General features: G+C 39.7%; 1 protein-coding gene across 1 annotated transcript in view; it reads left to right on the forward strand.

Annotated features, from left to right (window-relative positions):
- SLC35D1 (solute carrier family 35 member D1) overlaps window positions 1–13,986 on the forward strand; it is a 55,228-nt gene that overhangs the window by 5,494 nt on the left and 35,748 nt on the right. The window contains exons 7-8 of the mRNA XM_081220141.1: window positions 1,072–1,174; window positions 5,866–5,958. Coding sequence (XP_081076267.1) covers window positions 1,072–1,174; window positions 5,866–5,958 — 196 coding nt within the window. The remainder of the gene's footprint in view (window positions 1–1,071; window positions 1,175–5,865; window positions 5,959–13,986) is intronic.

Genomic DNA, 13,986 nt, shown 5'->3' on the forward strand with positions numbered 1-13,986 from the left:
CTTGGAGAAAAATTCTATACGAGCCTCCTACCTTTCTTTTTAAAGATGCCCTACTAATCTTTGAAGCATTTCATTGAAGCTGGTGCTATCTAAAATAGAGCAAAACAACAGGAGTTTCTCAGGGCTAACTCTGGCCTGCAAAAAGTTTCTGAGGCAGATTGCTATCTGGTAGAACCTTTTACTAGGGAAAAAAATTTGGAGGAAGAGAGTCTGGAGTTAGAGGGTTGTCAGGCTGCTTGGAAGAGGGGTGGGTCATTAGGTAGTTCTGCCCGAAATTGCAGTGGCATAGAGTTCCTCAGAAGTCTGTCCCATCTACAAATAGATAGCACCTTTGCAGAATCACAGAATGCGGGGCCCCTGTTTTAGCTAGGGTGCTAAAGTATGCTGAAGGCGTACTTAGATTTTCGTTTATTCTGTTCAGTTTACTAAGGTCTTGTGCCTGGTGCTCTGCTAAATACCAGGAAACTTCAGTTTCCCTAATCCCACTAGTTACACCTAGTAGGCTCATTAGGCAATTATTTTAAGTATTTGAGTTCCCACTGTGTGCTTAGACACTGATGTAGCCTGAGCTCAGAACTAACCACCATCCACACTTCAGAAATTCCACCCAGTGGCCCAGCCACCTGTGCAAGACAGCCCTACCTTTTGTGTGAACCTTTGAAAAATGACATGTTAACAACTTCATTCTCCTTTTGTTTTCCTTATCTGTGAACTTGAGCTCTGATGCCTTCTGCTTGCTTCAGATATATTGTAATGGTGAATTTGGTTGGTTCTTTCTTGTTGTCTGACTTTGAATTCAGAGCAGTGTACTATTAACTGACGTGGTTGATTATCGCTAATGATTTTGTGTTTAAGTGTTAGTGCTTCTCATTTCTGAAGACCCCCATACTGATTATGAAATTGCAAACTCTAACCAGGAACCAAGAAATACTAGTAGCTGATAAAATGCCTAATATTCACTTCCCTAGATAAGCATATGTTCTTAGAAATATTGTAGTTCAGACCTATTTAAAATTTAATGCATGTTCTTTAAATGTTAGTTGTTATTAAAGTGTTACTTATATTTTGCAGCTCTGACTTGGCATTCGATCTGGAAGGATATGTTTTTATTCTGGTAAATGATGTCCTGACAGCAGCAAATGGTGCCTACGTAAAACAAAAATTAGATTCAAAAGTAGGTAGCAGTCTCACGCTTCTTTAAGAGATGCTTACTGTGGTTGGGAATGGTCAATTCATCAGGGGATAAAGTGGGGAATAAGGAAAAATACTTATGAAAGATGGGAAATGCCTGTACCTTGGTGCTCACGTAAGAAACTTTATTTTCTAATTAGCAACTAGATTTTACTGTTGGCTTTTCTGGAAGGGACTGGGTGAATATTGACTTTGAGAGGGATAGTGATGTAAGTAAGGGGTGTTCATTAGAGAAAAGTGTCATAAACGTTCATGGCTGTGTTCTAGAGGACTTGGTGAGGGACCTGGACAAGAAAGAAGTATCTGGAAGCTCTTGAGCAGTTTTCAGAAGTGAGTTGGAAGTGGCTGCAGAGCAAGAATGGACTTTGCATATTTGTCCTACAAATATAGTAGTCCCTCAATATCCGTGGGGGATTGGTTCTAGGAACCCCTGAGATTAACAAAATCCTCGGATACTCAAGTCCCTTATATAAATGGAGCAGTATTTACATGTAACCTATGCACATCCTCCCATATACTTTAAGTCATTTCTAGATTACTTATAATACCTACTACAATATAAGTGCTATGTAAATAGTTGTAAATACAATGTAAATGCTGTGTAAACAGTTGCCTGCGTGGCAAATTCAAGATTTGCTTTTTGGAACTTTCTGGAATTTTTATTTTTTCTTCAGAATATTTTCCATCCATTGTTGGTTGAATCCTCAGATGCAGAACCCATGGATATGGAGGGCCAACGGTAATGGGAAACTTAGGCAGTATTAGAATCTCTCTCTTTCAGGGGCAACACCAAGTTTCCTGGCCTAGATCTCATACACATGAACTTCATATACCTCTTTTCCTTCAACTGCAGCATGCACGTGAAGGCTTTAAAGATATTTTTATTTGTCTAATATATACGTTGAATATAAACACACCAAATTTTATTTTGAGATCAAGCCAGACCGTCAGAAAGCTGAGCACTCAAGCCATATTTTACTACATTATGGTATAAGATTGCATTATTGTAAGGAGAAGCTACATGGAACTCAGCTTTATATATCATAGGGTTGTTATTGAAGGAGTTGTCCTTTCTATCATAATGGATCCTATATGAAGACCCACATGAGATCATTATCATAGATACCATCATAGTGTTTCCTAAGCAGCTGGTGTATTTTTATCTCGTATTTAAGTCTTATAACTTGACCATAGCTTTATCTTGTTTTCCTACCCCTGTGTTCTCATCAGTCAGATGACCATATCTGCTTAGTTTTTAGTTGGCTCTATTATATGTACAGTATTTCTGAAACTACTTCAGGTCCTTTTTTGGGGCTCAGATCATAAATACAAATGCCCTACCTGCTTGGTAGTAGTATTAGTATAGAGTTTGTGTCATCTTGGCTGGTGGCTTTGCCTTCTTCAGAAAGAACTGTAGAATATATGGCCATCCCAGTAGTTTTCATTATTTTGAATAATCTAGAATGTTTATTTTGAATAACCTGGAAGAACTAGGGGCAGTATAGATCTAGTTCCAGCAAACTTTCTTTGAATATACCCTTTATGTCTTGTTCTCCGTTTATTTGCCTTGATGACTCTGTATGATGATTGCATTTTAATGGAAGCTACTATTAAAAAATTTAATCTTTGTGCAATAGCTAGAGAAAAGGGAACAGTTAGAGATTTAGTTTTACTCTGGTTTTTTGCTGCTTTGGATGTATGTAGTAATAATAACATTTCATTTCTCCAGTAGCCTCAGCTGTCTAAAACAGTACTGTCGAGTACAGTTCTATGATGATGGAAATCTGTTATCTCTGTGGACCATTAATGGTAGCCACTAGGCACACGTAGCTGTTGAACACTTGATAAGTGATGGCACAACTGAGGAACTGAACTGGTAGTTTAATGTAATTATAATTAAATTGAAATAGCTGCGTTTGGCCAGTGGTTACTATATTGGATAGCACAATCTAGAGTACATCCTAGAACCTAAGAAAAAAAGCAAAGAGGGTTTCTGAGTATTTTATTCCCAGGGGAGCCTTTTAGTTCCTCACTCAGAAGTGACCTATGGCTTACTTGTATTAGAACTTTTAAGCATATTGATCTGCTTTTTACAGTTCATGGATTAGGAGCAACAATCCTATCTGGAGGCAGAGGCTTATCAGCAATATAAAAGCTCAGATAATAACAAGAGAAACAGGAAAACTATGAAAGTCAGATGGAACTACTCAAAGATGGACAACACCATATAAAAACACAATACAATAATGCATGTTAATGATGATGCCCTAAATTAAATTGTAGTCAATGTACTCTGTTTAAGAAAACAGGGGAAAAGATATTTTATAAAAACACAATACAATAATGCATGTTAATGATGATGCCCTAAATTACATTGTAGTCAATGTACTCTGTTTAAGAAAACAGGGGAAAGGATATTTAAAACGGTTAACAAGTGAAAAGAAAAACAACAGTTTGGCATTTGTCAGCTGTCTGGATGGTGTGTGTGTGTGTAGGCATCTTCTACTTCCTGGATAACACTAATGTCTCTTGCTGTTGGGGCACCTGATGTTAAAGGTTGTTTTGTCCTACTGTGGATTTTTTCTTGCTGCCTTAGAAATCAGGCACACCTTTTCATTGATGCTGTGGTGGCCATAAGCAATCAGTTATTTGGTTTACCCAGCAGGCAGTAGGGCCACAATGAGATGCTTTTAATCAGGAGTTTTATTACCTATCATTTCAGAACTGCTTATAATCATGGTCCTTTGAGCATGAATCACATGACATAAAGACTTAGTGCTGCATTTCAGACCTGAATGCAGCTACTGAATTTAAAACATTTTTAACTCAAAAGAAATCACACAAATAACATGTATTTATAATAGAATTAGTAGAAAACGTAGATAAGCAAGAGGAAGAAAATATAAATCTTTCTTAATTCCACCATTGAGTGAGAAGCACTGTTTTGGTAGATACCCTTTTGTAAGAATGTGTGTTTGTGTGTATGTGTGCATGTACACACTTAACTATGAGAAAAACTTAAAAGAGTGATGATATATAATGTTTTCTAACCTGTATTTTTCATTTACTACCGTTTCATGAACACTTTCCTCATCAATCAGTATTAAACATTTTTAGTGGCTGCATAATAGTTCATTGTATGTTGTATCATAGTCTAATCAACTAGTTTTCTATTGTTGGGTATTTGTTTCCAGTTTTTCAAAGCTGCTTTTGATATAGCACAGGGAACTCTGCTCAGTATTGTGTAATAACCTAAATAGATACATAAAAAAGAATAGATACATGTATATGTATAACTGAATCACTTTGCTGTACACCTGAAACTAACACAGCATTGTAAATCAACTCTACTCCAATATAAAATAAAAATTAAAAAAAATTATCACTGAGAAAAACCCCTGCTTTTGAGAAGGTAGTTTGACTTTTCATATCACTTGGTGATCTTTCACTCACAGAAGTTAGGCAGATATTATGCCCCTATCCTCACTATTCCTTTACCCACCCTCTACCCTCCAAACTCAGGCCTACTTTTTTAGGTGACTGCTTCCTGCTGAATGTCCCAGAATTCTGTGAATCAAAGGTGGACCCACAATTCTCATAGACTCCCTGTGTTTGAAGATGTGTGTGGTCTTTTGTAGCTCCCCAGTAGCTGAGGGCACAACTAGTCATACCATATTTTGGGAATTGTAGGGTAATCTTTCTTTTTTTAATGTTTATTTTATTTATTTATTTTTGGCTGTGTCAGGTCTTAGTTGTGGCACGCGGGATCTTTTGTTGTGGCACTCGGGCTCTTTGTTGCGGTGCCCGGGCTTCTCTCTAGTTGTGGCGTGTGGTCTCCAGAGCGCAAGTCTCAGTAGTTGCGACGCATGGGCTCTCTAGTTGTGGTCCACAGGCTCCAGAGCATGTGGGCTCTGTAGTTGCAGTACGTGAGCTCTCTAGTTGTGGCACACAGGCTCAGTAGTTGTGGTGTGAGGGCTTAGCTGCCCCATGGCATGTGGGATCCCAGTTCCCCAACCGGGGATCGAACCCACGTCCCCTGCATTGGAAGGTGGATTCTTAACCACTGGACCACCAGGGAAGTCCCTGTAGGGTAATCTTAATGTTCTTTCTTTCTTTTTTCTTTTCTTTTCTTTTTTTTCCTTTTTCTTTTTCTTTTCTTTCTTCTTAATCTTCATTGTGCTTCCCGTATACATTTCCTGAAATACTTCACTGGGAAGTTATGTCGGTCTGTGTTGATCTAGGTGTGAGTCTTTGTGTCTGTTAAATTGCACTCTGTTATAGTTCTGAAAAGCCCAAGACTAACTTGGTGACTTTTATTCTGTTCTGGAAAGGGAAGGGCTCCAAGGACGTGTTTCTATAGAGATGTATGTTTGTGTTCAAAATAACCTCTTTTCTCCTTGCTGTTTTGAGGCAGTGAGTTGATGTCATTTTTATTTCTCTGATCTTAAGCACTCAAGGAATTTATTTCAAATAAACTTGAAATCTTGTAAGTTTGCATTTTTTTTGAAAGCTTAGGTTATTTCATAATGTTTGCAAGACTTCTGACTTGACTAATTTGCTGTGTATGTTGTGGGGGAGGGATGCGTGTTTGTAATGGGGGGTGGCACTCTGTACAGGGTTGTCTCTCTCTGCCTACCGGAACCAAATGAAACACCTAATTTTTTACTCTCCTAGGAGCTGGGAAAATATGGTCTGCTCTATTACAATGCACTGTTCATGATTCTGCCCACCCTAGCCATTGCATATTTTACGGGAGATGCGCAAAAGGTAGGACTTTCTAATTATGGCTTCACGGCTTATGTTTTTGAATTTTATTTTTATTTGTATGACCAAGAGATAGACAGTTGGGTTGTTAAAAAGTAATGTTCTTAGTAAGTGACCAAAGACTGAGAATTTACCTTTTAGCTTGCTAATGTCATGCTAACATGGGGAGTACTAAAATAGCTTAAAATAGCTCTGGCTGTCGACATAAAAATAGTGCATGCCAACTAGTGCCCTTCTCTTACGTGCCAGAAGGATAGAGGAAGGGGATTTTTACATTTCTACTAAACTACAAAATAGGAATAGTAGCAAACTATCCTTGAGTAACAAAAAATCCAGAAGTAGTAGAATTCTTCAAACCTAACAAAACGCTTGTTATTTCTAGAAGCTCTCAGTTTTGGTGTACAATTGTCATCCTGGCTTAAATCCCAAGCTGTTTTTTCCCCTCAGGAGATATTTAGCTGTGTGGTGACTTAACCATATAAATAGCAATGAATATAATAGTTTACTCATTTTCTGCAAATGTTTAGCTAAATAAATCCAGAATAAAGTAGCAAACTAAATACAGACAAGAATTTTTCTCTGAAACACATATTCATAGGATAAAAATTAGTAACATTTTGTAAGAATTCACAGAATTTTGCAAACTTAATGGAAATCTAGAATTCTGCCAAGGATTTCGGTACCAAGATTCCTCCTAATGATTCCCCTGGCTAGTAGTTTCTTCAGAATAAATGTATTGATTATTTATTATAATGACAGCGACAACTTCCCCAAATCAGTGGGGACCAAAATAAAGAAGAGGTTTTTAGAAGTAGTTAGACTGTTAAAAATTGTTCTTGAATCAGAGGTAGGAGAAGACTGACTGCTTATAAAGCTGTTTTGTTTTTTTCATCAAGAACTCTTTCTTTTAAAACTGGCAAAGAACATATGTAAATGTTTTAATGAACTGTGACCTGGCTATCAGCAGGCCTAGAAATGACTCCAAAGCAGGAAACTACTGTAGAGGTGTTGCTCTCAAAATAAAGATGTTGAATGAGTTTTTTGTGGCTGTGAAAAAAGTGGGAAGAGAAACTAATAGGGAAGAGTCCCTATTATGTGCTAGTCACTTTATATATACAATGTAATATAGTCCCCATAACAGCTGTAAGAAGTTTGAATTAACCCTATTTTACCAAGGTGGAAATTGAGGTTCAGAGAGACTGAATAACTTGCCCAACATCAGACTGTCAGCAGGTAGTAGAGTCAGGATGTAAACCCAAGCCTGACTGCAGAGGCCATGGTCTTTTCAGTGTTCTGCCTCCTCTAGCTGACTCTGGCAGAAGTACCCTTCACTCTTTAGTTTTGGGGTAAGAATGTAATGTAAAATAACCAGGTACCCCATGGCAGCACAGATGATTCCAAATCTTGAGGCCAATCTGTACATGAGAAAGTTGGAAGAATTAATGTGATTAGGTATTCTACAGACTCGGCAAAAATGGAATTTTCATTAATTTGAAACTTTGACTAGTAGCTTGTAGCTACTTGAAAACATTGACTGAAGGAGATATTTCTTCATTCCAGAGTGATGATCATTTAACTAGAAGTTATCTGCCAGGTTGTAGGAAAATTCATGCGTATTTTGAAGTTCACTAACACACTTTCAATTTTAAATGCTTCGATATAATTACCGGTGTTTACCCATAGTGGAAAAAATGACTTTGCCACCTATATTGGGATGAGATTTAGATTTTACTCTTTTATTCTTCTTTTCTTCTTTTTTTAAGCAGAGGAGTGGAATTTGAGTAATCTTTTTGTTTTTTCCAATGAAAATGCCAAGCAAAGGTCAAGAAAGGTTTATTTTGAAAGAACAATGTTTTTTAAGAATGACTGAATTTATCTAAATGCTTTCAAGTTGGGATGATAACCTAATTATGGAGGCTAAACCCATTGCTTTGTGATCAACCCCTTCAGTGTTTTGGGTTTTACATAAATGTTTGTTCATCCTTATTATTAATTAATATGATTCTTATAAAATATTTATTGGGGTACAGATGGGCCTACTGGCTGGCAGGCTTACAATCTCATGCTCTTTTTCTTAACATTCTCTCCTTGACATACTCTCCCTCTAACATTCTCGAATAGTTATTAAGTGCTGTTGTGGGCCTCACAGTGCTAAGCTCAGGTGATAAGAAAGAAGGATGAATTAGGTGGTATTCTTGCCTTTGAGGACCATTTAGTTGTCTTGGGGAGCAGACCTGTCAACATCAGAGTCGTAATTGTTACCGGCTCTGTGGGAGAGGTGTTGGGGTCATTGTGGGTTGGAAAATGGAAGTGGGTCAATTCCATCTCCTTGTTGGAGAGGGAATGCCTATCTCATGGAGCTTTGCCTACAGAATGAAAATACAAATGATATGAATAATCAGTATTGTTTGGTAGGTTATGAATTAAATTTGGAACTTAGGAACTCCAAGAATTCTGAGTTTGATTCTGTTCCTAAATTCCTTTCTTCCTAAATTCCTTGTGTGCTTACTACAATTTCATTTTAAGCTCATTTCAGATTCAGTCAATTCAGTATTACTGAGTATCTTCCTTGTGGTAAGAAAGCCCCGTGCTAAGTTCTTTGGGAATATATGATAAATACAACATAGTCCTTGCCACACAAGAAAGACATTTGACATGCTACAGAGATGGTGTAAGATCCAGCACCAAAGTGCATGCCCGTCAGTCAGTCAGTACTATAAGTATTCAGGTTAGGAAGAAACTGGTGTGGGTTAAATATCAAGCTTGGATTTTTAGAGGAGGGTAGGGCTTGGTTTTCTTACCCACCAACTGCAACAAGTAATGCTAACCTGTTCTGGGGGTTGTTGTTAGAGATATAACTTATAGAAGTGGTTGAATGGTTTGCTTTTATTAATCAGCATAGAAGCAGTGGGTGGAAGCCATAGATGCCCTAACGCATCCTAGAGGCTCATAGTATCCTACGAGAGGTTGCAGTTGATTTCTTCCACTGGAAGGTTCAGTTTCATAGTAGTCAGTGGGTTGTTTGTCTGAAGTTCTGGCAAAAAGGGTTCACATTACAGAGTGGAATATGTGGCAGGATTTCAGGTAAGTGTTTTCTAGTAAGTCAGGTTCATATTCAGTGTGTCTTTTAGGCTTGGGTTTTCCCTTCAGAATATGTGTACATATAAGTGGACAAACATTCATGTATGTGCATGTATTTTTTTAAAGAATGGACACTTTTTTGGTGTGGCAGTTTATCTTTGTTTTTTAATTTTAATTAATTTATTTATTTGGTTGTGTTGGGTCTTAGTTGCAGCAGGCGGGCTCCTTACTTGTGGCATGCAAACTCTTAGTTGCAGTATGCATGTGAGATCTAGTTCCCAGACCAGGGATTGAACCCGGGTCCCCTGCGTCGGTAGCGCAGAGTCTTAACCGCTGTGTGCCACCAGGGAAGTCCCAACAGTTTATATTTAAAGCTGTTCCCATGTTAACAATTTTCAGTCTACTTCTGACCTTCAAGTAATACTTCACCTATAGGGTATGGTGCCTTGTACAATGCCTGATAAGATGCTTCCACATTAATCATTTTCCCTAATCCTCATTGTGTACCTGTGTGGTAGGTTGTTATCTGGTATATAGAGGTTAAGGACACGCTTGAGGTTATACGGTGGCTGAGTTCAGCACTAGAACCAGTCTTTCTTTTTTTGTGGCCGCATCCTGTGGCTTGTGGGATCTTACTTCCCTGACCAGGGATCGAACCCGTGCCCTCGACAGTGAAAGCACAGAGTCCTAACCACTGGACTGCCAGGGAATTCCCTAAAACCAGTCTCTCTGACTCCAGGGAGATCTCTTGCTGTTTGCCTGACCACATCTATCTCTCAAAGCCACTTGCTGCGTCCCTGACTTGTTTTTTCCCCCGTTCAGGACTTGCATGGATACAGAGCAAGCTACTGAATGAGAGAAATATCTCAGATTATTATTAGAAGTGGAGTCCCTGAAGCTTGGCTTTGTTGTTACTTAATTGTTTACAAATAATTATTTATTTCATTCAGCGAATATTTATTGAGTGCTTATTACGTGTCAGGTAATAAGTGCTGTTCTAAGTTAAAAACAAAGACATGTCTTTGCTTCAAAGGAGCTTGCATTCCAATGGGGTAAGATAGACTAAGCATAAATTATGTAATAAGAGCTATGAAGAGAGATAAAACGAGGAGAAGAGTGATTGGGGAAGTGCTATTTTGGATAAGATGATTAGGGAAAGCATCTTTATAAGCTTCGTTTGAGCAGACACTGAGCTGAATGGACTGAGAGACCAGTTTGTGTGGCTCTTTAGAAGGAGTAGCCTAGGCCGAGGGGAGAGCAGGTTCTAAGGACTGAGGTGGGAGCTTGTTCACAAGGAGCATTTCCTGGAGTGGCAAATATCAGGAGACGTCAGAGTGGGCCTTGGAAGATGCGGAGGCAGAAAAACAAAAGGTACGTTCCAGGTGGAATTAATAGCGTGGGCACAGGCCCAGCCGCAAGGACCAGACTCTTCCACGTGGTTAGAAGGTAGAAGTCAACGACTTCGGAGCCCTTAGAGGAGTCCTTGGAGAGCATGTGGTTCCAGACCCTTATTTCACAGATGAGGGAACTGGGCCCAAAGAGGGCTCAGGGCTAGAGCCCAGATTTTCTGACTCTACGACTAGTGTCTCCTTCTTCCTGCCATCCCACACCCCGCTTCCTTCCAAGTTGGGACTAGTGCCAGACACAGGAATTTGCAAGTTACTCTGCAGACAGTGACACGTCCCTAAAAGTTTGTGACATAAGTGGTACAGTGGAGAGGACTTGGGGCCAGAATGCAAAAGACCAGCAAACTCCAGTTCTCTTTGTGACCACTGTCTGACTTTGGATGAGTCCCTTCTGCTCTCCAGGCCCACTTTGTCATGTGGTAACCGAGTAGGCTGGGTCCACTGAGTCGGTTGGTTCTCTAGGTAGGGCATGTTTCGGGGCTGAGACAGTGTTTCTGAGGAGTAGGAGGCACGCCAGTGTGGAGACGGGGCTGCTGCTCTGACAGCTGGCACGAGGCCAGCTGCCGCCCGCCTCCTGATAACCTGTGCTGATAAACTGCTCTCATCTGTTGTGCTCTTGGCTTTCCTGACCCAGAGCTTTTTTGATTGTAAGCTCTCTGTGTATTGAATGAAAAGATCTCCAAGATAAATTGTTGAATGAAGAAGCACAGTGTAAAACAGTGCATATGGTTTACTAACTTTTGAGTAAAATAAAAAGGGAAAAATAAGAATATATATACACATTCATTTAATTTACTTACTATTTAAGTAAAGAAACTGTGGAAGAACATGCATGAAACTAATAAAGTAACCACCAATTTGTGTGTGTGTGTGTGAGAGAGAGAGAACAGGGTAAGTGTAGAATAGAAGTGGGAGGGAGACTTTTCATTATTTGTCTTCTTATATTTTTTTGATTGTAGAAACATATGAATGTATTTTAAATTACATTTTATAAAAGGAAAATAAGATAAAGTTTTTTTTCTATAAATAATGGATTATCCTGTGATGAATTATAAATTTTAAAATAACTGGGGGAGGTGGGACAAATTAATTTGTTCTCATTGTTCAGAGTTACAGACTCTTGACCCAGGATTCAAACTGAAGCAAAATCAGATCCAAATTATTTTTCTCAAAATCCCACTGTTAACCTTAGTAGGGAGAGGAGGGAAAGCTTCCCTCTGTTAGGGCAGGAATCCAATAAGAGGGCTCTGAAAGGTCAGCTCCCCAGGGAAGCAGGAGTTACATAAAACAGTTGATGAGCTGGCACAGCCTTTAAGCAAGAATTGAAGGCCGGGGCCTCCCTGGTGGCGCAGTGGTTGAGAGTCCGCCTGCCGATGCGGGGGATACGGGTTCGTGCCCCGGTCCGGGAGGATCCCATATGCCGCGGAGCGGCTGGGCCTGTGGGCCATGGCCGCTGAGCCTGCGCATCCAGAGCCTGCGCATCCGGAGCCTGTGCTCCGCAACGGGAGAGGCCACAGCAGTGAGAGGCCCGCATACCGCAACAAAAAAAAAAAAAAAAAAAAAAAAAAGAATTGAAGGCCAAGGAAGAAAAAACTAAATTACCATAAAAATTGAAAGGCAAGATGCAATTGAACAACTCATCCCAATGAGCACTAATAAGGTCCTTGGCAAAGCATTCTGAGAAACAAAATACGTGCGTGTAATTTTTCAAAAAGTTTAAGTTCTCAACGTCCTAGGTTTACCAGAAACAAAGGAACCAGTATATCCGGCATTTAGTTTTTTTAGACACATGTCTTCTAACTTTAAAACATTCTCCTTTTAAAAAAAACTATGGGACTTCCCTGGTGGTGCAGTGGTTAAGAATCTGCCTGCTAATGCAGGGGACACAGGTTTGATCCCTGGTCCAGGAAGATCCCACATGCTGTGGAGCAACTAAACCCGTGTGCCACAACTACTGAGCCCACAAGCCACAACTACTGAAGCCTGCATGCCCTAGAGCCCACAAGCTGCAACTACTGAGCCCGCGCACTCTAGGGTCCCTGTGCCACAACTACTGAGCCTGCATGCTGCAACTACTGAAGCCCACGTGCCTAGAGCCCGTGCTCTGCATCAAGAGAGGCCACCGCAATGAGAAGCCTGCGCACCTCAACGAAGAGTAGCCACAACTAGAGAAAGCCCGCGCGCAGCAACGAAGGCCCAACACAGCCAAAAAAAAAAACAAAAAACAAACTATGTGTCACGCAAAAGCCAGCTTACTATTAACCAAAGATATCTATTTAACATAGATAAAGGCAGAACAAGCATCAATTGACTAATGACTTTCCAAAGGACAGACTGTGTTTAAACTTGTTAGTTGCTGCCTCCCAAAGGGAATGTCTGTAGCACAAAGCCAGTGATTCAGAGTCTCAGGAATTGGAGTCTGACTTTCTGACAGCACACCCTGCTAGGTGTTCTCACGTAGGGATGGGAGAACAGACCCCTTGCTGTAGCTCTCACAAGGCCAGCACTGTAGGCACTGGTACACTGTATAATGTCTTCATTATATCACTGGTTAAATTACATGGCTCAGATGAGTTTTACAGGAAAAGTTCCTGCACAGATCATCTACCGGGAGGTGTCTTACTAAGCATTACTACTAAATAATGAAGAATTTTTAGGCTGTTGCTTTAGCCTGTCTAGAGTTATTAATCTTTTCTGGGTCCCTTTGTGGATCATTACAGACTGATTCTCAAACCCTGAAGTGTTCTTTCCACATAGAGACAGAACCTTCCGGCTTTCTGGGCCTTGGTATTCTCAAATGTAATACAGGTGTGTTGGATCAGTTATTTTTTATTTATGAATGACTAGATCTTTCTCTTTGCCTTTATATTGTTTGACTGACAAAGTAATGTTTTTAGCCATTCTTACCTTTGAGGATATGCTTTTTTCAAAGTAAGTGTAAGTGACCCCATTGACACTAGTACTGGAGTGTGTGGTTTTGACATGGTATGTAGGTGTTAACATAGGCAGCAGAACCTAGCAAGAAGGGGTGTTGAAGATCTGTGGGTTCCTATTCTGAACTAGGAGCAGGAGGCAGGCAGATGGTTACAGTAGTGCAGAAGATGGGTTGCTAACTAGGACCACCGGTTGCATGAACTTGTCTAACTTTTCCAGGGTGGGGGGGAACCATGCAGATAATTTACACCACTGATATTATCTTCTGCCTTAGCAGGTTTCCTGTCAGTTTACTTTCTAGGCTAAGGATTCAATTTCTTTCTCAAGAGTTTTTTGGGGAATGAATTTTCAAGATAGAATTCATTAACCTTTTTTTTTTTTCTTTTAACCATAAAGTCCAAAGACTAAGTGGTTTGTTTATTTTTAGTCTTTATAGTAAACAGGGAGGTATCCAAACATAAGAAAATGTCTCAATGATGCTTTGGATTTTATTTCAAATCTCAAGTAAATTGGCAACTCTTTGCTTAACAGATTTTCCTGGGAGTGAGAACGGTTGCATCTAAGACTCAGGTACATGTTGAAATTATTCCCTGCTTTTTACTAGATTAGG

The sequence above is a fragment of the Mesoplodon bidens genome (assembly GCF_964165515.1).
Source record: "Mesoplodon bidens genome assembly, chromosome: 2".
Taxonomy (NCBI): domain Eukaryota; kingdom Metazoa; phylum Chordata; class Mammalia; order Artiodactyla; family Ziphiidae; genus Mesoplodon; species Mesoplodon bidens.